At 44.7% G+C, this 23941-nt stretch overlaps 1 protein-coding gene across 2 annotated transcripts in view; it reads right to left on the minus strand.

Annotated features, from left to right (window-relative positions):
- Positions 1 to 23941, minus strand: part of LOC140715876 (discoidin, CUB and LCCL domain-containing protein 1) — a 167814-nt gene that overhangs the window by 68441 nt on the left and 75432 nt on the right. For both annotated transcript variants that reach the window (XM_073028362.1, XM_073028361.1), the window contains exon 3: positions 20064 to 20201. In XM_073028362.1, coding sequence (XP_072884463.1) covers positions 20064 to 20201 — 138 coding nt within the window. The remainder of the gene's footprint in view (positions 1 to 20063; positions 20202 to 23941) is intronic.

Below are 23941 nucleotides of genomic sequence, written 5' to 3' on the forward strand. Positions count from 1 at the left end.
TACAAGCATTATTGGTAGAATTTCAGTTGGCGATGAAAGGGCGTACAGGAGTGAGATATACCAGTTGGTGTGTAGTGTCATAACAACAACTTTCCATTCAACTTCAGCAAGACTAAAGAGCTGACGTTGGGCTTCAAGACAAGGGAACACAAACCAACCCTCACAGAGAGATCAGAAGTGGAGAGAGTGAGCAATTTCACGTTCTTGGGTGTTAACATCTCTGAGGATATAACCTGTGCCCAACATATTGATGCAATTGTAATGAAGGCAAGACAGCGGCTATACTTCATTAGGAGTTTGAGGAGATTTGCTTTGTCAAATAAAACACTTGACAACTTCCACAAATGTACTGCGGAGAGCATTCTGACTGGCTGCATCACTGTCCGGTATATGGGTAGGGAATTGCAACTTATTGAAATAAATTGCAGAAACTCGTAAAATGAGTCAGCTCCGTCATGGGAAATATGTATAAAAACTAAATAAGTAATGAAAAAAAGATAGCAAAATAGTGAGGTTAGAGCAAAACTAGTGGGGATAAAACAAGAAATAGTGGGAAAAAAAACAACTCCTTTGTCCACCCTCCCACAGTTGATGCTCAACCCGTTGAGTTTGTCCAGCACATTGGTGGTGATTTGAGGCCAGATGGATAGATCAAGAGAAGATATCCTTCTTGGTGAGAGGACTCTGGATGACCAGATTTAGAATATAGGAAGGAGGTACAGGGGCCTGAAGGCACACACTCGATTAAGGAATATCTTCTTCCCCTCTGCCATCAGATTTCTGAATGGACAATGAACCCATGAACACTACCTCACTATTTTTAAATTTCCTATTTTTTTGCACTTATTTAATTTAACTTTTATATAATTGTTAAAAAATATATATATTTACTGTAATTCAGTTTTTCTCTCTATTATCATGCATTGCATTGTGCTGCAGCCGCAAAATTAACTAATTTCACAACGTACGCCAGTGATATTAAACCTGATTCTGAAAAATATAGGGGTCTGGCTTTAGAATCAAAGATAGCTCTCGGCTTTGCAATGCAAGTGAGTTGCATCTGGAAGGCATTGGCTGACAGGAAGCTGGGGGCAGAGTTAGTTGCAGTTCCCCTAAGGGAATTGGATCAGCACTTGAAAGATATACAAGGGTTATGGGAAAAGGCAGGAGCTCGTACTAGCTATGTGCATCGACAATGATCCAGCACTGACTGCAAGGTGCAGATCGCCTCCTCCAATTTATGATTCAGCAGGCAGAAATTCAGTTGCCATTCGTAAATCCTGTACCATTTCCTTTAAGTGGTGCAGGGGGAAAGCTGCAGTCACTGGCCAATCTCAGGGTCAGTAATGAGAACCAAAGTCCCGAAGTCGAAGACCGATATCAAAGGCTTTGGTCTGTGAGCACTTGGGAAGTCGGAGGCCTGTGGTCTGCAAGTCTGCAAGTCCACTAGAGCTGGAGGCCTGGATCTAGATGACTGTCTGTGTGTGTGTGTGGGAGAGAGGAAGGGTATTTGTTTTGCTGTTGTTGTTTTCGCAGCTCATTCTGTTCTGCCGAGTGTGGGCACGCTGTTGGCGCCAGAACGTTCGAGTACGTTCATTATCAGCGGCCGAATAAATTATACATACGCAACACTGGAAGAACTCAGCAGGTCAGGCAGCATCCGTGAGAAAAAGAGTAGCCAACGTTTCGGGCCGAGACCCTTCATCAGGAATGAATAAATTATAAATATAATTATAGATTATGCAGCTGTGAGATTTGCCTGCTCACAGGTAGCCACAGAGCAAGAAACCTCGAGGGAATCCACCACACTTGCGGGCTGGCCCCTGCACATAATTCGGTTGCGTTGGTTGTTAGCACAAACGATGCATTTCAAGTCTTTCAATGTACTTTTGATTAGTAAATTAATTCTGACTGTTTACCTCTTTGTAATTGAGCAGCTTAAAAGAAAAGGAAGTTCCACTGACATGGGCCAGCATGAAAGGTCTCAGCGTGACTGTGCTTCACATCTAATTACTTTCTTAAGAGTCCAAAGTAAACTGCAGCTGTTTCACTTGAATTCAGGGAAAACGTCCATTGCTAAAAGTCTCTTCGCCTTTGGCCACATGGAGCGATGCCAACAGCTTATCACTGGACCAAGGCTCTAACGTTTTTTTTAGAAAAGGAAGAGGGTTGTTTTAACTACGACATAAACTTGTTCTACCCCAGAGGATTTCCACTTGACCCTTAATTCTCAAATACTAACGACGTATGATTTAGTACGACGTGGATGCTACATTAAGCTGTCTGACTTGAATGAGTCACACAGAGGAAAAACTTTTACAGTATCTGTAATTTACTTAACGACGGCTGATGAGCCAATCAGTCCGTTCGTGTGGTCAGGTCAGCAGGCAGCGATGATACTGATTCGGTGACTCACGAAAAACGCAGCCCAGGCCAAATCACAAAATTATAGACTAAGAATCATTGTCTAATTATCGGCCCACTATCTCCGTGGTTATTTCTTGGAATTATTTTCGTGAACCTCCTTTGAACCCTCTTCAGTTTCAGCACATCCTTTCTGGGATAAGTGCCCCCCCCAAAAAAACTGCACACAATACTCTTAGTGAGGCCTCACCAGTGTTTTATAAAGCCTCAATATTATATCCTTGCTTTTATATTTTAGTCCTCTTGAAATGAATGCCAACATCACATTTGCCTTCCTCACTACCAACTCAACCTGCAAATTAACCTTTAGGGAATCCTGCACAAGGACTCCCAAGACCCTTTGCACCTCAGTATTTTTTTTTGTATTTTCTCTCCATTTAGAAAATAATGAACCCTTTCATTTCTTCTACCAAAGTGCATGACCACACAATTCCCGACACTATATTTCATCTGCCATTTCTTTGCCCATTCTTCTAATCTGTCTAAATCCCTCTGTAGCCTCTCTACTTCATCAAAACTACCTACCCCTCCACCTATGTTTAAATTGTCTGCAAACTTCATAACAAAGCCATCGGTTCCATCATTCAAATCACTGACATTTAACGTAAAAAGAATCGGTCCCAAAATAGACCCCTGTGGAACACCACTAGTCACCAGCAGCCAACCGGAAAAGGCTCCCTTTACTCCCACTTATTGCCTCCTGCCAATCAGCCACTGCTTTATCCATGCTAGAATCTTTACTGTAATACAGTACCATGGGCTTATCGCCTGTTAAGCAGCCTCATGTGTGGAACCTTGTGAAAGGCCTTCCGAAAATCCAAGTTTACACATCAACCGATTCTCCTTTGTCTACCTTGTTATTTTTCAAAGATTTTCAACAGATCTGTCAGGCAAGATTTTCCCTTGAGGAAACTATTTTATTACGTGTTTCCTGAGACCCCATCCTTAATAATTGACTCCAACATCTTCCCAGTCACTGAGGTCAGACTAATTGGCCTATAGTTTCCTTTCTTCTGCCCCCTCCCTTCTTCAAGAGTGGAATGATATTTGCAATTTTCCAGACTTTTGGAACCATACCAGAATCTAGTGATTATTGAAAGATCATTACTAGTGCCTCCACAATCTCTTCAGCCATCACTTTCAGAAGCCTGGGGGCAAACCATCTGGTCCAAGTGATTTATCTACCTTCAGACCTTTCAGTTTCCCAAGAACCTTCTCCTGAGTATTGGTAACTTCACACACTTCATCATCCTGTAACTTCTACCGTACTGATAATGTCTCCCACAGTGAAAAATACTTATTCAGTTTGCCCACTATTTCGTTGTCCCCCATTACTACCTCTCCAGCATTGCTTTCCAGCGGCCCGATATCCACTCTCACCTCTCCTTTACACTTCATGTACCTGAGGAAACTTTTGGTATCCACTTTAATATTATTGGCTAGCTTACTTTCTTCTTCTTATTTCATATACTTGTTTTGTCTGGTGGGTTTGGAGCTCCTTTCCGGGGAACGCGCTAAGACGGTAGCGCGATATTAATACGTAGCAGCCTCTCCGGACTCTGGATTTGGGGATTGCCAAACGTTATGTGGATTTTCTGGTGTAGTCTGTTTTGTCCTGTGCTTTTGTGATATCATTCTGGAGGAATGTTGTCTCATTTTTTAACTGCATTACAGTTGTGGTTTCTAAATGACAATAAACTGGAATTCAATTCAATATTCCAACTTTACCTTCTTAACAACATTTTATAGATGCCTTCGGTTGGTTTTTAAAAGCCTCCCAATAACTTCCCATTAGTTTCTTGCTCTATTATATGCCATCACTTTGGCTTTTATGCTGGCTTTGACTTCTCTTGTTAGCCACGGTGGTGTCATCTTGCCTTTAGAATACTTCTTCCTCTTTGGGATGTATATATCTTGTGCCTTCCAAATCGCTTCTAGAAATTCTAGCCATTGGTGTTCTGCCATCGTTCCTCCCAGAGATTTTTTCCCAATCAATTTTGGCCAATTCCTCTCTCATGCCTCTGTAATTCCCTTTAATACTGATACATCTGACTTTAGCTTCTTCTCAAATTCCAGGGTGAATTCAATCATATTATGATCACTTTCCCGGAAGGGTTCTTGTACCTTAAGCTCTCTAATCAATTCCATTCATTGCACATCATCCAATTCAGAATAACTGATCCTCTAAGTGGGCTCAAACATGAGCTGCTCTAAAAAGCCATCTCGTAGGCACTCTGGAAATCCCCCTCCTATAACCCATTTTCCCAATCTACTTGCATATTGAAACCCCCATGACTATTGTAACATTGCCCTTTTGACATGCATTTTCTGTCTCCCGTTGTAGACCACATCCTTACTACTGTTTGGGTATCTGTATACAACTCCCAATAGGGAAGTTTCACCCTTGCAGTTCCTCAGCTCTATCTGCAGTAATCCAACACCTCCCAACCCTATGTCACCTCTTTCTAAATGATTTGACTTCATTTTCACCAACAGAGCCCCCCTAACAGCCTTTTTGCCTGTCCTTTCGATACAATGTGTGTTCTTGGACATTAAGCTCCCAGCTATAATCTTCTCTCAGCCATGATTCAGTGATGCCTACAACATCATACTTGCCAATCTGTAACTGTACTGCAAGTTCATTCACCTTATTCTGTATACCGTGCTCATTCAACTATAACACCTTCAGTGCTGTATTCACGCTTATCGATCTTGTCCGCCTTTTATGTTGAAGTTCACCCTGCTGACTGCAATTTTGCCCCATCAGCAGCCTCCCCTCACCACACATTGTCTCTGTGTGTAAACCACCTAGGTCATCTTCAGCTCTATCACTCTGCTTCCCATCTCTCTGCCAAATTAGTTTAAACCCTCCCAAACAACTTTAGCCAACCTGCCCGCAAGGATATTGGACCCCCTCGGGTTCGGGTATAACCCATCTCTTAAGTACAGGGTCGTACCTTCCCCAGAAGAGATCCCAATGGTCCATAAATCTGAACACCTGACCCCTGCACCAGTTCCTCAGCCACTCATTTACCTGCCAAATCATCCTGTTTCTATCCTCACCGGCATGTGGCACAGGCAGCAATCCAGACATTACTACCCTGGACGTCCTGTTTCTCTGCGTTCTACCTAGCTCCCTAAAATCTTTCTTCAGGGTCTCCTCACCTTGTCTACCTGTGTCACTGGTGTCAATTTACTTCTGGCTGCTCACCCTCACCCTTGAGAATGCCATGGACCCAATCGGAGACATCCCGGATCCTGGCACCAGGGAGGCAATATACCATCTGTGTGTGTGTGTGTCTATCGCACACATAGAACCTCATTTCTGTTCCTCTGACTAAGGGATCTCCTATCAACTTTGTAGTCCTCTTCACCTCTCTGCTCTTCTGAGCCACAGCACCAGACTCAGTGCCGGAGATCCGGTCACTGTGGCTTCCCCCAGTAGGTCATTCCCCTCAATAGTACCTAAAGTTATATTGAGGGGAACAGCCACAGGGGCACTCTGCAGTGACTGTGCATTTCCCTTCCTTCTCCTGACAGTCACCCTGTTACCTGTCTCCTGCAACCTAGGGGTAACTACCACCTGGTAGCTGCTGTCTATCACCTCCTCACTCTCCTGTACGAGTCGAGGGTCATCAAGCTGCAGTTCCAGTTCCTTAATCCATTCTCTTAATCCAACATGGAGAGATGTTGCCCCACCCACGCATGCTCAATGGCTTAATGATATCATGTCCTGTTTAGACCTTGAAAAAATCCATTATTCAATTCTTAATTCGGATATAAAGTTTCATAAGGTCTGGGGTCCTTTTATTGAGTATTTTCATAATTTTCCTCTTAATTAAGTTTTTTTTTCAGTCCCTTGCTTTCAGCTCTTTTTTTTTGGTAGCAGGCATTATTATCTTCTGTTTTCAAGTGTATTTACAGTTTTGGGGGTTTGAATGTTCTGATTTATATTTTCTACATTTTGTCTTGGTTGGTCTGGAGTTTTTTTGTTGTGGGGCTTGGGGGAGGATACTAACTTTACATGACTTCAATTTGGGTGCTTTCTCAATTATCTTATTTTGTATTATATTACTATTGTATGTTTATCTTGCACTGTACTAATTTTCTACTTTGTTTTGGGGTTGTTTTTTATTTGTAGTGTTGTAGAAAATGCATTAAAAAAAATCAAGAAAAAAAAAATCCATTCTCTGAGTAGCTACAGCTTGGTGCAACTGGTGCAGATGTGTTTATCCAGGGGACTGGAGGTCTCCCAGACTTCCCACATCCCAAACACAGGCCCCTGGAGCCATTCTCACTAAACTACCATGCCCTAACAGACGAGGAATGAACAAACGAGAACAGAGAGAGAGAGAGAGAAACCGAGTAAATACACAACCTCGCCCAAGCCTGATCTCACCCTTGGCCTGCTCCTGATCCAACCAGATTGACATCACGGTCAAGAAAGCACAGCAAACGCCGCTAATACCTCAGGACGGCAAAGGAATTCAGAGTGTCCCTGTTGGCCCCAGAGAAAGCACTCGTTTTCAGTGCTATCACAGCGGAACAACACGAACAACAACACAGAACAATAAAATCAGATCGGAGGCGCTTGAAGCAGATATATTAGGGACATTTTAGAAGCTTTTAGGTTAAGTACAGGGATGAAATAAAAATAAGGATTCAAAGTAAAAGTACATTTACTAACAAAGAATGTATAAATTAAACAACCTTGAGATCTGTCTGCTCACAGGGAGCCACAAAGCAAGAAACCTGAAAGAATCTAATTGGGAAAAAAAGACCAACACCCAGTGCGCAGTGGAAGAGAGGAAAAAAAAACACAAAACATGTAAACAACACAACCGAGAAACAGCATTCCAAACCAAACTGAGTCCACAGACCTGAATCACTGGAGCAGTCGGAGTAGGCCCAAAGCCTGGGTCTCGGGCTCATCAGATAGCAGGGCAAGCTGCCGCGAAGCTCACAGAGACTAAGTGTGCAGCAGTGGGAGCAGACTCACAGCCTCAGCACTGTGGAGTAAGGAGTGAACATCGCGGGAGAGTGAACGGAATTGGCCCGACCCTCGCCTCTGGCCCCGGTACCCCGTCTTTCTAGTCTATCTGGGCCGGCGTCTCAATCATCCAAACACTGGGTCGTGTCCTGTTGGGCCCTGGCACGGGGCCTAGACCTCGCCGCCCAGCCCAAAATCAGCTCGGTGCTTAGCGCGATGCAACCCCGCACCTGGTTTAGGTGGACGGGCACCAACACTTCTCCACTTCAACTCCTCTTTGAATCGCTCACTCCAACTCCATCTCCGTCTCTGAAACCACCTCAAACGCATTGCGCCGACTCTGCAACGCACGCAGATGGCTCATTCTTCGAGTCACCTTCGCCTCTGCTCGCCTCTTCATTGTTTGCGGTGACAGTTTACCACATTTACCTCATAAAAAATGTTGTTAATAATGCTTTTAGTCATATTTGTTGCCTTCTGAACTGCCAGTAAGCTGTTGCCCATCTTCAGCAGCGCCATCTTAAACTGGAAGTTATGATGAAGGGAAGGGTTCGATTAATCTTGGAGTAGGTTAAAAGGTCAAAGTTCAAAGCAAATTTATTATTAAAATACGAATATGTCGCCATATACTACCCTGAGATTTATTTTCTTGCAGGCATTCACAGTACAACACAGAAATACCATAGAATTAATGAAAAGCAACACATAGCGACTGACAACCAACGCACGAAAGACAACTAATCTGTGAATAATAAACGTCACGGGCAAAGCGGCTGTACTGTTCTATTTGGGACTAGTTCTTAAAATAAAAACTTCCGAAGGGTGAAAATTCAGTTTAAATATTTTTGTTCTGGGAGGCAGCGGGTTTTGCACAGGGGGCTCTCGGATTTAACCTGAAGCAGAGCCAGGGTCAAATGCCCAGCTGCTCGAAGATCAGGGAGCACCTTAGTCATGGCCAGCGTCACCAGCCGGGGTCCCCGCAGGAAGAGCTGGCAATGCAGTGGTGAAGCGGACTGATATTGCTGAAGCATTTAAATTCATTAGGATATCCACTAGAGCACGAGTTCCCAGATCTTTAATGCCATGGATTCAGACCATGAACTGAGAGGTTCACAGCCCCAGGTTGGGAATCCCCACTCTGGAGGTTAGGGCTTGTTGGATTGGGGGTGTAGAATTTTTTTTTTTTTTGCAGTTTAACTTTCTTATGTTTGTTTCTCAGTTTTATATAATCACCTATATATACTCCGTGGCCACTCTGTTAGGTGCACGCTTGTTAATGTGATACCTAATCAACCAATCATGTATAAAAGCACGCAGACATGGTCAAGAGGTTCAAGCTGCTGTTCAGATCAAACATCAGAATGGGGAAAGAATGCGACTTTGACACACGTGGAATGATTGTTGGTGCCAGATGGGGTGGCTTGAGTATCTCTGAAACTGCTGATCACTACAGTCTCTAGAGTTTACAGAGAGTGGTGCCAAAAACAACAACAAAAGAGCATCCAGTGAGTGGTTGTTCTGTGGGCAAAAACACCTTGTTGAAGAGAGAGGTCAGAGGAGAATGGCCAGACTGGTTCAAGCTGATGGTAACCCAAATAACCACGGGTTACAACAGTGGTGTGCAGAAGAGCACCTCTGAATGCACAACACGCCAAATCTTGAAGTGGATGGGCTGTAGCAGCAGAGGCCACAAACGTAAACTCGGTGGCCACGAACGTAAACTTGGTAGCCACTTTGTTAGGCACAGGAGGTACTTAATAAAGTGGTCACTGAGTGCATGTACAAGTGACTGCTGAGTAAATTTTCCAGTAACTATGTTGCACTTGCCTCTGTATTTTTCTGGAAACCTCTTCCATTCTGTGTTGGGTATCCTATTATTTGAAGCTGGCTACCTCATTGGTTAACTGTTACCAATGGAAATTTCTGCTGCCAGAAGTCTGGTATGAAAAGACAACAACTAATTTTAGATTTTTCTTTCTTCTGTCTCTCTCTGTTCTTTTTCTTCCGCTCCTTCATTGCCTTTGGAACGCGCATTAAAATGATCATAAGCAGCAAGTTTCATGCCTCATTCTTGACTTCTGAGGAACACTTGGATCACAGAAACAACAGGATCCAACAGGCATGATGTGCCCAGCAATTGTACCCCCACAGGCACACACACTTTCACTCTATCAGACACGTCCGCGTTGGAACGGGGTCAGGTAAAGTGACTCGATGGGAATTAGGCCGGTCACTTCCTGCACCTCAGGGGCACACATCCTGACCCCCCCCCCCCCACCCCCCCAGCAAAGCAATGATGTGCCAGGAGCTTGAAAGGAAGTAAAATTATGGATGGGTGTGAATTGCTCACTTTTCCTGGGAGGTCCACAGCCTGAGACGGAATAAAAGACTGCAATTAATAAGGCAAAGTGAAAGGAATTCTGTTCATTTGTCCTGGGATACCATGGAGGGACCTTCTATCGATATTTGTCCTGAGATACCATGGAAGGACCTTCTATCGATATGTGTCCTGAGATACCATGGAGGGACCTTCTACTGACATTTGTCCTGGGATACCATGAATGATCTTTCTATCAATATTTCTCCTGGGATACCATGGAGGACCCACTATTGACATTTCTCCTGGGGTACTGATGTGGCCCCATCTCAACATTTCTCTGGGGCTTAACAGTCCCCAAGCAGTGCACTCACCATAAATCTCCAAAACACTCACAGTTATAATAATCAAGTTATTCAAAATGTTCTGATACATTTTGAAACTTCTTGATATTTGTGTGCCCTCCAAACCACCCTGGACATTCTCTTTTTTCCTCTCACCCATTGGGCAGAAGATGCAAAAGCCTGAAAACACATAGAAACAAGCTTTAAGACAGCTTCTACCCTTTCCAAGAATATCATATGATAAGATGGACTCTTGAGCTCACAATCTACCTTGTTTTAACCTTGTATGTTATTGTCTGTTTGCACTTTCTCTGATGATAACACTTCATTCTGCATTCTGTTATTGTTTTCCCTTGTGCTACCTGTAATGAATTTAACTGCAACACAAATTCTTCATTGTATCTTGGTATTCTAATGTAATGATAATAAACCAACTTATCTTCTCTAATTTACCAACAAACCCCAATAATTGGATTAGGCAACACGCACAAAATGCCGGAGGAACTCAGCAGGCCAGGCAGCATCTATGGAAAAAAGTCCAGTTGACGTTTTGGTCCAAGACCCTTTGGCAGGACAGCAGAAAAAAAAGAAGAAAAGACAAAAAAGTAGTTTTTTTCTCCAGTCCTGCTGAAGGGGTCTTGGCCCAAAACATCGACTGTACTTTTTCCATAGATGATGCCTGGCCTGTTGAGTTCCTCCAGCATTTTGTGTGTGTTGCTCGGATTTCCAGCATCTGCAGATTTTCTCTTGCTTTTGGATTGGATTAGACATTGGCTTTGCAGGGGAAGCCAGAGAGTGGCAGTGGATGGTTGCCTCTCTGACCGGAGACCTGTGACTAATGGTGTGCTTCAGAGTCTGGCACTGGGCCCATTGATGTCTGTCATCTAAACCAACGATTTGTTTGATAATGTGGTTATCTGGATCAGCAAATTTGTGGATGACACTGAGATTAGGGTAGTGGACACCGAAGAAGACTATTGGTGCTTGCTGTGGGATCTGGACCAGCTGGAAAAATGGGCTCAAAAATGGTAGATGGAATTTAATGCAGACAAGTGTGAGGTGTTGAGCTTTGGGAGGACCCACCAGGGTAGGTCTTACACATGAACGCTAGGGCACTGAGGAGCGCGGTAGAGCAAAGGGATCTGGGAATACAGGTCCATAATTCATTGAAAGTGGCATAACAGGTAGATAGGGTCATAAAGAAAGCTTTTGGCATATTGGCCTTCATAGATTTAAGTGTTGAGTACAGGAGATGGGATGTTATGTCGAATTTGTATGAGATATTGGTGAGGCCTAATTTGGAGTATCGTGTGCAGTTCTGGTCACCTACCTAAAGGAAAGATGTAAATAAGGTTGAAAGAGTACATAGAAAATTTACAAGAATGTTGCTGGATCTGGAGGACCTGAGTTACAAGGAAAGATTGAATAGTTCTTAAGAACTATTAAATTCTTAAGAACCTGGAATAGTTTTTGTACTGTGTCATGTAGCACCATGGTCCTAAAAAAACATTGTCTCACTTTTACTATGTACTGTACCAGCAGTTATGGTTGAAATGACAATAAAAGTGACTTGACTTGACTATTGACAGGAGATTTCATGAGGTATACAAAATTATGAGGTGTATAGATAGGGTAAAGTTGTGGAGAGCGCCCTCTTCTTTGTGGTGGCGTGTTGGGGAGGAAGCATTAAGAAGAGGGACGCCTCACGTCTTAATAAGCTGGTAAGGAAGGCGGGCTCTGTCGTGGGCAAAGTACTGGAGAGTTTAACATCGGTAGCTGAGCGAAGGGCGCTGAGTAGGCTACGGTCAATTATGGATAACTCTGAACATCCTCTACACAGCACCATCCAGAGACAGAGAAGCAGTTTCAGCGACAGGTTACTATCGATGCAATGCTCCTCAGACAGGATGAAGAGGTCAATACTCCCCAATGCCATTAGGCTTTACAATTCTACCGCCAGGACTTAAGAACTTTTTTTAAAAGCTATTATTAATGCTTTTTGAGATAGTGATTTAGATGCATATCATATTCTTTACTGAGTTAAGTATTGTATGTAATTAGTTTTGCTACAACAAGTGTATGGGACATTGGAAAAAAGTTGAATTTCCCCATGGGGATGAATAAAGTATCTATCTATCTATCTAAATGCAAGCAGGCTTCTTCCACAGAGGTTGGGTGGGACTACAGCTAGAGGTCATGGGTTAAGGGTGAAAGGTGAAAAGCTTAAGGGGAACACGAAGTGAAACTTCTTCACTCAGGGGTGTGAGAGAGTGGAACGAGCTGCCAGCGCAAGTGGTGCGTGCGAGCTCGATTTCAAGGTTCAAGGGAAGTTTGGATAAGTACATGGATGGGAGAGATATGGAGGGCTCTGGCCTAGGTGCAGGTAGATGGGAGTAGGCAGTTTAAATGGTTTGGCAAGGACTGGATGAGATGAAGGGTCTATTTCTGTGCCTTAGCTTTCTATGACTAGTATAAACACTGAATCGTGGAAAATTGACGTAAACATTAGCTGTTTGGCTTCTTGAACTTGTTAGGCCGTTTTTCTAGGAATATGGTTGCCTTGTGACTTCACTTTCACATTCTCAGACATCCCCAGAATGTTGGTTCCCAGTGCACATGTTCAAACGGTTCCATTTAATATCAGAGAATGTAATCAGTACACAACCTGAAATTCTTACTCTTCACGGACATCCACAAAATCAGATTACCCCCAAGAACGAATGACAGGAACATCAGGACCCCGAAGGCCCCCTCCTCCCTCCCACGCACAAACAGCAGTATGAGCATCAACCCTCCCTTCCCCCCTCTCCCTCCTTGCACTAGCAAGAGCATCGCACCCCCCCCCCCCACCTCCAAAGGGACCTTGATCTGGAATCCGTCAAAAACTACAGTCCATAAGCCAATACCTTGATATCTCAGGCAGGCTCTCCCTTGCTGGCAAGGGAGGGAGAGGGGAAGAGAGGGGGAAGGCAGAAGGGCGAGAGTTGTGAGGGAGGGCAAGGAGGAAATGAGGAGGTGGGATAGGGAGGGGGCAGGGGTAGAGGGGAGGAGGGGGAGAGGGGAGGAGGGGGAGAGGGAAGGAGGGGAGAAGGGATGGGGAGGGGAGAAGGGATGGGGAGGGGGTATGGGGAGGGGTAAGGGGAGGGGGTGAGGGAGTGAGAGGAGAAGGAGAGGGAGAGGGGGTGAGAGGTTGAGGGTGAGGGGATGGTGATGGTGAGGGTGAGGAGTTGCCCCTATAATGAGAGTGGGAGACTAGCAGCACACCGTTCCAATGCTACAATCTTCTGTGTTGCTTCTCCAAGACACCCCCCCCCCCAACTCAAGGACGGACACGCCATCACTCGCCATCAAAAGATTCACAGACAGTTCCTCCTCAAAGGATACATTCTTATCTCAGGAATAATTTGATGGAACTATTGAGCAGTATCGCCATGCCAAACACATGCTTTCACAAGACAAGAGTTACATACAGTACACGAGTAACTGTGGACTCGATGCCTCTCCGGTGTTGGCAATCAAGGTACTGCAGGAGATTGGAACATCAGGGCAGGGGGTCCGGCTGTCGAAAGCCTTTGTGTTTGAGCGTTCGCTCTCTCGGTGGCGAGAGAGAGTTTGTTGCTGATCTCAAGTCAGGGGAACTTGAATAAAAGTGACGCTGCAGACTGTAACATCGAAACAGCGAGCTGTTGGTCTCCCTCTCAGTATGGCAGGAGCGATACCTCTCTCTCCCTCGTTAGTGAGTGTTGTAATGTGAGTATTATTAAAAGTAAGTTAATACTAATCGGGGAGACTCCCGGTATGCATTGTATATAGTTCCTCCACCCATGCCGCACGAGGTACCGGGAAGCCTCTGTATTGTAAATATCATTTGCCGTCCCAGATAAAGATGCTCTTTTGGCCATAAAATTGTTGAGTGGTCTTTTGTAAAGTAGAAGGGGAGGGAGGGAGGGAGGGGGGGGAGGAGGAGGAGGAGGAGGAGGAGGAGGAGGAGGAGGAGAGAGAGAGAGAGAGAGAGAGAGGGAGAGAGAGAGTTGAGATGTTGAAGTGTCGGGATGGACAGTAGTTTTTGATGGACTCTATATCATGGTCTCTCTTTGGGGGCTTTGCTGTTGCTTGCATTGTGGGGGGGCTGATGCTTTTGCTAAAATACAGTAAAGGGGGAGGGTTGATGCGTTTGCTGCTGTTTGTGCGTGGGATGGGGAGGGGTCTTCAGGGACCTGATGTTTCTATCATTCATTCTTTGGGGTTTCTTGTTCCATGGATGTCTGTGAAGTGTAAGAATTTCAGGTTGTACACTGTATAAATGAAACCACTGAACTGGTACTGATTTCCCCAAGGTCCTGTATGACTGCACTAAGATTTCATTTTGCTCTGCACTCCGTTGCAATTAAAAACCTGCCTATCCTTCAGGACCTGTGAGTCACCGGCAAGTCTGGCAGTAGCGCCAGACATTGGTGAGACCACACAGAGTGTGGTGAGCAGTTTTGGTCGCCCTGTTAAATAGACATCACTAAACTGGAACGTGCGCGAGAGATTTACAATGATGCTGCCAGGACTCATGGGTCTACAGGGAATTGAACATCTGGTTCATTAACATCAATATTCCAAGAATATTCAATGGGATATCTGAAACCCATGCTCTCTTTGGGGTAGAATGTAGCCACTCCTTACAGCCAGTGACAGGAATTGAACCTGGGTCGCTGGCACCGTAAAGCGTTGTGCTAACCACTACGCTACCATGCCACCCCTCCACTTGTGATTGTACCACCACACTCCAGAGAGAGAACAACAATAACATTCTGTGGCATTTGTATAGTTACCAAGGTCAATTTGCTCGAAGGGCTTCAAAGGCCCATTCTGCACTGCTTGTCAAGAGAAGAAAATAAAATCTATTTGAATGCTGAAATAGGCTTGTAAAACACACACTGTTCAATTAAACAGTTAAATTATTCTCAGTAAGTGCAAAGCACCGTACAGTTTATGAAAGAGTGCAACAGAAGTAATCAATCTGACAGGAAGGTTGAGAGGAATTTTCCATTTCTTTTCTCCGTGGAAAAGATTTCCCTGAGGAGTAAAATAGCCGAGTATTCCAAAACACTGCAGCTTATGACAGGCTAACCCACACATTATATTCATCATCGAATGAATGAATCAGAGAGCAAAACCCTGTCCTTTCATTCTCAACCATGCTGTTTCCAATAAATTGAGAATCTGACACCGCAAAGCGCCTCAGAGGGGCGATCAGTGTGGGATGAGAAAACTAGTTTCCAAATCACAATCTTTTCTAGAGCAATCCAAACTGCCTTGAATCCTCAAACCGGCCATTTTGTTTCCCGAGCAGTTTCCCGCATCATATGAAACCTGGATATGAAATCTAATTTAGGGTGCATTAATTAATTAATTTTTTGAGATACAGCAGGGAATAGGCCCTTCTGGCCCTTCAAACCCCACCGACCAGCAATTCCCCAATTCAATCCTAGCCTCATCACAGGACAATTTACAATGACCAATTAACCTAGCTACTGGTACGTCTTTGGACTGTGGGAGGAAACCAGAGCACTTGGAGGAAACCCACGCGGTCACGGGGAGAATCCTTACAGGCAGTGGCAGGAATTGAACTCAGATCACCTATACTGTAAACCGTCGTGCTAACCACTATGCGACCACGCTGCCTTTGCACTCTGCAGAGAGTGGTGTGGACAGCCCGGTGCATCTGTAGTTGTGAAATTCCCATGATTCAGGACGTTTACAAGGACTGGTGTGTAAAAAGGGCCCGTAGGATCATTAGGGACCCAAGTCATCCCAACCACAATCTATTCCAGCTGCTACCATCCGGGAAACGGGACCGCAGCATAAAAGCCAGGACCAACAGGCTCTGGGACAGCTTCTTCCACCAGGCCATCAGACTGATGAACTCACGCTGACTTGAGTGTACTCTATATTACACTGACTGTTCTATTTATTATAAATTATTATGAATTAATATGATTGCACATGGCTCATTTAGATGGAGATGCAACATAAAGATTTCTACTCCTCATATATGTGAAGGATGTAAGAAATAAAGTCAATTCAATTTTAACTTTGAAGTTCTGTCATTGTTGTCAAGGAATATTTAAAAAAAATTAAGAAATTGATCATCAAATGTCTCCAGCTAGGCCTTCAACTTTTATTGATAATGATTGTCCTAACTAGACACTGCTGCCATCAGGAAGAAGGTACAGGAACTTCAGGTGCCTCACCAGCAGGTTTGGGAACAGTAACTACCCCACACCCATCAGGCTCCTGAACCAGAGGGGATAAATTCACTCACCCCAACACTGAACTGTTCCCACAACCTATAGACTCACTTTCAAGAACTCTGTTTCATGCTCTTGATATCTATTGCTTATTTATTTATTATTAGTACTAGTTTTTCCTTTTAGTATTTGCACAGTTTGTCTTTTGCACAAAGGTTGTCTATCCGTCCTGTTGGGCGCAGTCTTTCATTGATTCTTTGTATTTACAGTGAACGGTTTGTCACCTAAAACATTCTTAAATTTCTACAGATGCACCCTGGCGAGCATTCTAACTGGCTGCATCACCATCTGGTATGGAGGGGCGTGGTGGGGAGGAGGCAGTGACTGCACAGGATTAAAGTAAGCTGCAGAGAGTTGTAAGCTTTGTCATCTCCAGCATGGGCACTAGCCTCCATAGTATCCAGGACATCTTCAAGGAACGATGCCTCAAAAAGGCTGTGTCCATCTTTAAGGATCCCCATCACCCAGGACACGCCCTCTTCTCAATGATGAGACTTGGAGTCAGGGTCAAAGAGAAGTACAGCACAGAAACAGGACCTTTGTCCCATCTAGTCCATGCAAAAGCATTTAAACCATCTACTCCCATTGACCTGCACCCTGACCATAGTCCTCCATACCCCTACCATCCATGTTCCTGTCCAAACTTCTCTTAAGCATTGAGATCAATCTCACATGCACTCTCATGACTTCTGAGTGAAGAAGTTTCCCCTCATGCTCCCCCTAAATTTTTCACCTTTCCCCCTTAACTCATGACCTCCAGTTGTAGTTCCACCCAACCTTACCCATCATAACCTCTATATTCTGGTACCAATCACAGAGCTGACTTACTACTAGCTCTGTGATTGGTACTAGAATATACAGAACACAAAGTAGTAGTGCACAAGAACAGGCCATTTGGCCCATCATGCTCACTCTACTTCTACCCCCTCCCCTGGAAATACATTCCAGGCACCCACAACTCCCAGTAACACAAACTTGCCTTGCACACCTCCTTTAAATTCCCTCCCACTCAGCTTAAATGTTTGTCCTCTTGCAATTGACATCCCTACACTGGGAAGAATAACAACTAGAGAGGTGGGGCAGCACTAGGTTAGGCTGAAGGCTAACCCGACCAGGTTGACGGTACCGTCACTCTTCCATGTCCAAAAGCGTGGACTCACTGAGACTCAGGATGAGCACACAGAAAGAGATGAGAAACTGCTGCAGTCTGATTTTCACTGAAACATGGCTAAGCAGCCACGTGCCTGACCTGGCGACTCAGCTCAATGGGACTACTCTGCTCCGTGCAGGCAGAAACTTGCCGTTGAGGAAATCCAAAGGAGGTGGAGTTTGTGCGTACATGAACAAATCTTGCTGCACAAACTCATCTCTCTTATAGCAGTCACTGTCCTGGGGCAACTGAACATCTTAAATTTAAATCGCGGCCACGTTACCCGCTCAGGGAGTTGTGTTCAGCTGTTGTGTTCATCACTGCTGTCCACATCCCCCAAGTACGAACACCAAGGACGCACTGGGAGAGCTTTATATTACAAGCAGCTCTCGACAAAACAAGCATCTGGATGGTCTCTTCATAATTGCAGGAGACTTCAATAATGGTAAACTGCAGGACATTTTACCCAAATTCTATCAAGACATCTCATAGCTACTAGAGGAACAAACAGAGGACTAGGTTTCTACAGACAGACACGGCCTATCCCATGCACTCATCTTGGCCTCTCTGACCACTTCACTACAACGTTAATCCCAGCACACCGACTGCTGCTGAAAATGGAGAAACCAGCCAAGAGGACCATCACTGGATGGCCTAACGAGACAATCACTGTGCTTCAGGACTGCTTGAACAAACCAGCTGGCAGACGTTCAAGGAGGCTACCACAAATCTTGAGGAATATGCCTCACCTGTCACAGGCTATACCAGTAAGTGTGGAGTACCTCAAAAATGGTCATCTTGCAGGCCAACCAGAAGCCCTGGCTAAACGCAGAGGCACTCCCTACAAAAATCCCATGATGCTGCCTTCATCTGGAGAGGGAACAGCTCTCAGGATCTCGTCTTAGGCATCAAGAGAGCAAAGTCTGCCCATGCACAAAAAATTCAGGAACACCTCCCCGAAAGTGACCTCCGGTGTATGTGGCAGGGCATCAAGTATACTACTGACTACGCAAGAAAAAGCAGCATCCACCAAACCAGAGACGCCTCCCTCTCTGGTGCCCTCAACAAATTTTATGCATTCTTTGAGGCATGAAACACAACGCTGACCACAAAAGCTATTCCCCTCCCAAGTGAACAGCGACGTTCTATAACAGCAGCAGGTGTGAGAAGGACTCTGCATAGGTTCAACCCCCAGACAACATCCCAGACCAAGTACTCAAGGAGTGTGCACACCAGCTCACTGACGTCTTCATGGACAACTTGAACACTTCACTCGTCCAGACAAACTTGGGTGTGGGTTTATGTTAGAACATTTTATTCCTGAACTCCTGCTCAACACAGAGTGCGTGTGACCTGCTCACCATTGTAGCTCTTGGTTCCAGGTGAACCGCACGCATTACCTACCGGGAAATGAAGTACTTTATTATGCATAAATCATAACACACCTTTCCCCTTTTAAGAAAAACTAACACGACACTACGTCCTCATAAACCTGCAAGGAACAATAATCTTTTCCAACAAAGAGATCAACATTCTGTAGCCTGTCTCTTTTCCTTTTTTTTTGATCTTCAACTTCAATTTTAATGAACAAGTACAATCCCTTATCCACTTCACAACTTTCAATCAGTCTTGGAGGAGGTTTAATGATCCTTTTTGGTCTGTTATTTGTTTCTGCAGGTGTATTGCTTGCATTTCCTGTGTTAATATTTGTGCTTCAAAACTATCCCATTGCCAAAGAACTCTACACCTTAAGAACTAAATAACTACTTCTGGGTGGCTCTGACACTAATCATCAAGAAGTGTTTTGAACACATATCAAAACTCCATTCCTGCCACACTAGACAATATGCTTACTGACAGAACCGCTCTAAGACAGATGCCATAGCATCTGTCTTCACCTGACCCTGACACACCTAGAAAACAAAGAGACTTATGTCTGAATGCTGTTTCTGGATTTCAGTTTGGCATCTAACATTATTGCCCAACCGACCTTGGTGAGCAAACTCCTTCTCCTCAGTCTGAATACACCACTGTGCATCAGGGTGTTGGCTTCTGCTGAACGTGGCGGGCATGCTATGTTGGCGCTGGAATGTGTGGCAAAACTTGTGGGCTGCCCCCTGAGCATCCTCAGATTGAGTTGGTTTTTTACCGCAAATGACACATTTTGCTGAGAAGATCTGCAGCTGCTGGAAATCCAAAGCAGCATCCAAAGCACGCGGAATGCCAGAGGAACGCAGTATCGATAGAGGCGAAAATATAGTCGAGATTTCGAGTCGAAACCCTTCTTTAGGACTGAGCAGGAAGGGGGAAGATGCCTGAATACAAAGGTGGGTGGAGGGTTATATCGATTTTTTAACGTGTACATTGTGACACATAAATTAACCGGAATCACCGGTCCAGAAATGTTTCCACCTTCAGGTATCTACGGACGTCCACCCCAAGACCTCGGAATGTCAATTGTCTAAGGATCATACAGGTTATTGCATACCTTCCTCTCACATCTCACCTCCAAGGGGTAAAGAAATGCCCTGGCCCTCACCTGAGTGGTCGGTTGTAGCGTATGAGAGCAGAAATCCTCTTCCAGTTCGATGAGTGGTGCTTTGGAACTGCACAATTACTGAGCTGGATGGTAGTTGTATTCCCGGCAGATCTCTGTTCATTTTTCCACAGTAAGGACCTGCAAACAAAAACGTACGCACTCAGGCACTGTAGCATCAAAAACAACACACACGACGTGCTGGAGGAACTCAGCAGGTCAAGCAGCCTTTATGGAGAAGAATAAACAGTCAACATTTCAGGCCGAGACCCGTCACTGGGACTGAGAAGGAGAGGGGGAGATGCCAGAATAAAAAGATGGGGGTGGTGGGGAAGGAGGATAGCTGGAAGGTGATAGATGAAGCTGGGTGGGTGGGAAAGGTCAAGAGCTGGAGAGGAAGGAATCTGATTTGAGAGGAGAAAGGGAAGGGGGACCCGGGGGGGGAGGCAATAGGCTGGTGAGAAGAGGTCAGAGGCCAGTGTAGGGACAGAAGAGAGGAGAGAGAGGGAAATATTATTTTCACTCGGAGAAATCAGAATTACCATATGTGACCACATCTGTTTCAATGAAAATATGCAATGGTCCATAAAGGGAAAATGTACGGTTTAGTATCATTTGAGAGGATTAGAATATAAAAGCCAGGATGTAAAGCTGAAGCTTTATGAAGCATTGGCCAGACCGAGTATTGACATCAGATTTGGGCCCCTCTCCTAAGAAAGAATGTGCTGGCCGTGGAAAGGGGTTCAGAAGAATGATCCTGTGAATGAAAGGCTTTGATGGCTGTGGGCCTCAAGTCGCTGGTGTTTAGAAGATTGGGCGAGGGATCTCATTGAAACGTATCAAATATTTAGGCCAAGATAGAGCGGGTGTTTCCTGTAGTGGGGGAGTCCAGGACCAGAGGACACGGCCTCAGATGAGAGAGATGTCCCTTTAGAACAGTTCAGCCAGAGCATGGCGAATCTGTTAAATTGTTGCCACAGACAGCCGTGGCAGTGGTTGTTGGGTATACTTAAAGCAGAGGTTGATAGGTTCTTAATTAGTAAGGGAGTCAAGGGTTTTGAGGATCAGGCAGGAGAATGGGGTTGAGAGGGATAATAAATCAGCCATGATGGAATGATGGCCTAATACTGCCTCTGTGTCTTGTGTAACAAAGATGAACTTGATCTTCCAATTTATGTGATGGTGGTATTTGTCTACCAGCAGGACACTTTCTCAATAACCCTAACACTAATATTCTTCACTCCATTCTCCTTTGGGTCTACCTCAATGTACTGATGCACAGAATGATGGCGTGCAGAGCAAAAGCTTTTCACTGCGCCTTGGTGCATGTGACAACAATGAACGCTATTCTCCCCACATTCCAATCAACTCCTCCAGGTCCCACATACCAGGGCCCATTCACAGTGGCTAATTAAACTACCAAATCAGACGGGGGAGGGAACAGGGCCAGGCCAAGCGGCCGCAGGGGGACTGTGCAGAGAGCACCTGGGCCCAGGACTGAACCAGGGTCTCTGGACCTGTGATACAGCAGCTCTCATAAGACCGATGAGACAGGTGAGGTAAGAGATAAAAGGGATAAGATAGGTAGACAGAGACAGACAGACAAATGGGTATAAATAGATAGACAGAAAATGGACAGAGAGGCAGATAGATATAGCGATAGATGGACAGACATTTATATAGATACATAGATAAATAGATGGATAGAGATAGACAAACAGATAGACTGATAGATGGACAGATAGATAGATAGATAACAGATGGATAGAGGTAGATAGATAGACAGACAGACAGGTAGGTAGATAGATAGATAGATAGATTAGATAGATAGATGGATGGACAGACAGATAGATATAGCGATAGATGGACAGACATTGATATAGATACATAGATAAATAGATGGATAGAGATAGACAGATAGATAGGTAGATAGACAGACAGATAGACTGATAGACAGATAGATAGACTGATAGACAGATAGATAACAGATGGATAGAGATAGATAGATAGATGGATAGATGGATGGACGGACGGACAGACAGACAGGTGGACACACAGACAGATGGATAGACGGACAGACAGATGGGCAGATAGACAGACAGATGGATGGATAGTTAGACGGGCAGACGGATTGATAGATAGATGCAAAAAGGCACTAGAGTGTGGCAACTCATTGCAAGTTTCACCCTGTAGATTTATTCATGACTTCTATCCTAATATTTAGTTCTTTTCAATGCACCAACATAATGAATTCATCTGGATGAAGAGCAGGGCAAGCTTTTCCATCCATCGGGGACATTTATCAGGAGCGCTGCATACCCAGGGCCCTTAGTATGATCAAGTATCCCACCCATCCATCCAGCATCCTCTTTGATTTTCTACCATCAGGCATGAGACTCCGATGCATAAAAACAAGAATGGTCAGGATGGGAAATCAGTTTCTTCCCTCAGGCCATTAGGATTCTGAACTCCCTACCGCATCACATTCAAAGTGTCATCAGTCAATCTGTTCCATACCTTACAATATTTAATTTATGCACTTTACTTTGTTTATCAATGCATAATTCATTTCAACCATAAGATACAGGAGCAGAATTAGGCCATTTGGCCCATTGAGTCTGCTCTGCCATTTCATCATGGCTGATCCAATTTCCCTCTCAACCCCAATCTCCTGCCTTCTCCATGTATTCCTTCATGCCCTGACCAATCAAGACCTATCAACCTCTGCCTTAAATATACCCAATTGACTTGGCCTCCACAGCCACCCATGGCAACGAATTCCACAGATTCACCACTCTCTGGTTAAAGAAATTCCTCCTCATCTCCATCCTAAAAGGATGCCCTCTATTCTGAGGCTCTGGTCTTGGACCCCAACCACAGGAAACATCTTCTGCACATCTACTCCATCGAGGCCTTTCAATATTTGAGAGGTTTCAATGTTTCAATGTCCCCTCATTCTTCTGAATTCCAGTGAGTACAGGCCTAGAGCCATCCAACACTCCTCGTATCTCAAGCCTTTTCTAGATTTAATTCTTACTTTCCCAAGTTTTTGCGTGATGTGCGTTTGTTATGTGTATGACTGTGCTTTACACCCTGGTCCAGAGAAACTTTGTCTCATTTGATGGTATACACGTATATAGTTAAATGACAATAAATTTGACTTGACTTTTCACCGCGACAATAATAAACCAATATCAATACTGGAGTCGGTACGATAGCACAACATCTTTTGCCAGAACGAGAGTTACTGCACAACTTTTAACAGCTGCTGCGTGGGCAGATTTGATTTGTGTGACCTTCCAAAGCTGTTAGCTGTAAATCAGTGATTTCAATTTTACTGCAGAAGTGATTAAGGTGGGTGACCGGTCTGTTAAATAAAGTCCTGGAGAACAAACATGAACTCAGCATATACAGCAGCACTTGAAAGCAAATTACGGGCACAATCATTTACTGCATACGAAGCACGGCAGTGCACAGCGAATCACAGACCCGAGAAAGTCTGTAGATGCTGGAAATCCAGAGCCACTCACACAAAATGCCGGAGGAACTCGGCAGGTCAGGCAGCCTCTGCGGAAATGGGTAAACAGTTGGTGTTTTGGGCTGAGACCCTTCTCCAGGACTGTAAAGGAAGAAGGAAGAAACCAGAATAAGAAGGTGGGAAGAGGGAGAATGCCACAGTGTGGAAGGCCACACTTTTAGCCCTTAAGTCAAAAGGGTTGCCGGTCTCTCGATGGCAGGAGGTCCTCCCTGAGGCACTCCACTCTATCCGCTCCCTGTTATGTACGTCCACCACTGGAAGGTGGTAAGGGAAGCCACGTGGGAGGGAAAGCCCAAGGGCTGCAGAGGAAGGAATCTGATAGGAGAGGAGAGGGGACCCAGGG

The sequence above is a fragment of the Hemitrygon akajei genome, chromosome 24 (genome assembly GCF_048418815.1).
Source record: "Hemitrygon akajei chromosome 24, sHemAka1.3, whole genome shotgun sequence".
NCBI classification, from domain to species: Eukaryota; Metazoa; Chordata; class Chondrichthyes; order Myliobatiformes; family Dasyatidae; genus Hemitrygon; species Hemitrygon akajei.